This window comes from Marmota monax, unplaced genomic scaffold, assembly GCF_021218885.2.
Source record: "Marmota monax isolate L192 unplaced genomic scaffold, Marmota_monax_Labrador192_F-V1.1 WCK01_AAM20220418_F8-fsc00038, whole genome shotgun sequence".
NCBI lineage: Eukaryota > Metazoa > Chordata > Mammalia > Rodentia > Sciuridae > Marmota > Marmota monax.
Window position 1 is genome coordinate 15,517,213 of NW_026692498.1, and position 1,834 is coordinate 15,519,046.

Sequence of the window (1,834 nt, forward strand, 5' to 3'; positions counted from 1 at the left end):
GTGGTGACAGCAATATATATATATATATATATATATATATATATATATATATATATATATATTCTACACAAATTGTACAGAAGCAGCATCAAGCACAAATTTTAGATCCCCATGGTTTTATAAAGGGAAGCTGGAGATTCAGTCTGATATTGTACAAACTTTAACTCATAAATCTCCCATTCACATACACATTGGTGGCTCAGGAGACACTGTAGGGATCATCTGCACAATGTATACTCAGCTATTTGAGCCCAAGACCTTCTTAAGATAATCGTCCCCTATGTTCTCAGACTTTCTCCAATAATAGTGTGAGGGTAATGAGAAAGGAAGAGTAGAAGAGAGGGAGAATAAGTGGGAGAAACTAAACCTCTGAGAGACATCTTATTCACCACCTCCATTCATTTCATTCAGCCAAGTGAACATGTTGGTATCTAAGAAAATGGTCAGAGGAAATTCCACCTTGGTGACAGAATTCATTCTCTTGGGATTGACGGATGGCCCAGAGCTTCAGTCCATCCTCTTTGTGCTATTCTTGGCGATCTACCTGATCACTGTTGGGGGTAACCTTGGGATGGTGGTGTTGATCAAAGTGGACTCCCACCTACACACTCCCATGTACTACTTTCTCGCCAGTTTGTCCTGCTTGGACTTGTGCTATTCCACTAATGTGACTCCCAAGATGTTGGTGAACTTTTTATCAGAGAAGAAAACCATTTCCTATGCTGCCTGCTTAGTGCAGTGCTATTTTTTCATTGCCATGGTGATTACTGAATATTATATGCTAGCTGTGATGGCCTACGACAGGTACATGGCCATCTGTAACCCTTTGCTTTACAGCAGCAAGATGTCCAAAGGAGTCTGTGCTCGCCTGATTGCTGGTCCCTACATCTATGGGTTCCTTAGTGGCCTGATGGAAACCATGTGGACTTACCGCTTGACCTTCTGTGACTCCAATATCATTAACCACTTCTATTGCGCAGATCCCCCCCTCATCCAGCTCTCCTGCTCTGACACGTTCATTAAGGAAACATCCATGTTTGTGGTAGCAGGGTTTAATCTCTCCACCTCCCTCCTCATTATCCTCATCTCCTACATCTTCATTCTCATGGCCATTCTGAGGATGCGTTCTGCCGAAGGCAGGCACAAAGCCTTTTCTACCTGTGGGTCCCACCTGGTGGCAGTGACTGTGTTTTATGGGACCCTGTTCTGCATGTATGTTAGACCTCCCACGGACAAGTCAGTCGAACAGTCCAAAATCATTGCTGTTTTCTACACTTTTGTCAGCCCTATGTTGAATCCCATCCTTTATAGTCTGAGAAACAAGGATGTGAATGAAACAAGCTTTTCGGAAACTCATCAGAAGAAATGTGCTCTCTAAATAAAGTCATCGAGTATCTTTCTTTCCATAAATCAGAGATCTATTTGTAAGAACTGTATCCAAATTTAATAGAGTTTATAGTAAAGCTAATTTTATTGCCATAATGAAAATACATAATCTATCAGCAAAACACAAAAGACATAGGTACAAAAGACTTATCATTTTCATGACGTATAAGGGTAATGTTTGTGTGAACAGGGAGGAGGTGTACATTTAGGTATGGAAAATAAATATTCTTCTTTTGTATACTTTTGTATCTATAAATTTATACAATATATTTAAAAATTATACATTTTATAATAAGACATCTAGAGTAAAACATTTCTTTCCCATATCCTGATCTTAAAGTTTTACTTCCAGATTTACTACTATTAACAATTTCTTAAGTTTTCAGAAAAAAAAAATTGTACCAGGGATTGAACCCAGAGGTGCTTAAACACTGAGACACATCTCCAG

The 1,834-nt window shown here is 39.2% G+C and overlaps 1 protein-coding gene across 1 annotated transcript; it reads left to right on the forward strand.

The window, feature by feature from the left end:
* The first annotated feature begins 421 nt into the window (after positions 1-421).
* On the forward strand, positions 422-1,378 carry LOC124092838 (olfactory receptor 5M5). The gene has a single exon (XM_046444647.1). It carries the CDS (start codon positions 422-424, stop codon positions 1,376-1,378), a length of 957 nt encoding a protein of 318 aa, XP_046300603.1.
* The last annotated feature ends 456 nt before the right edge of the window (positions 1,379-1,834 follow it).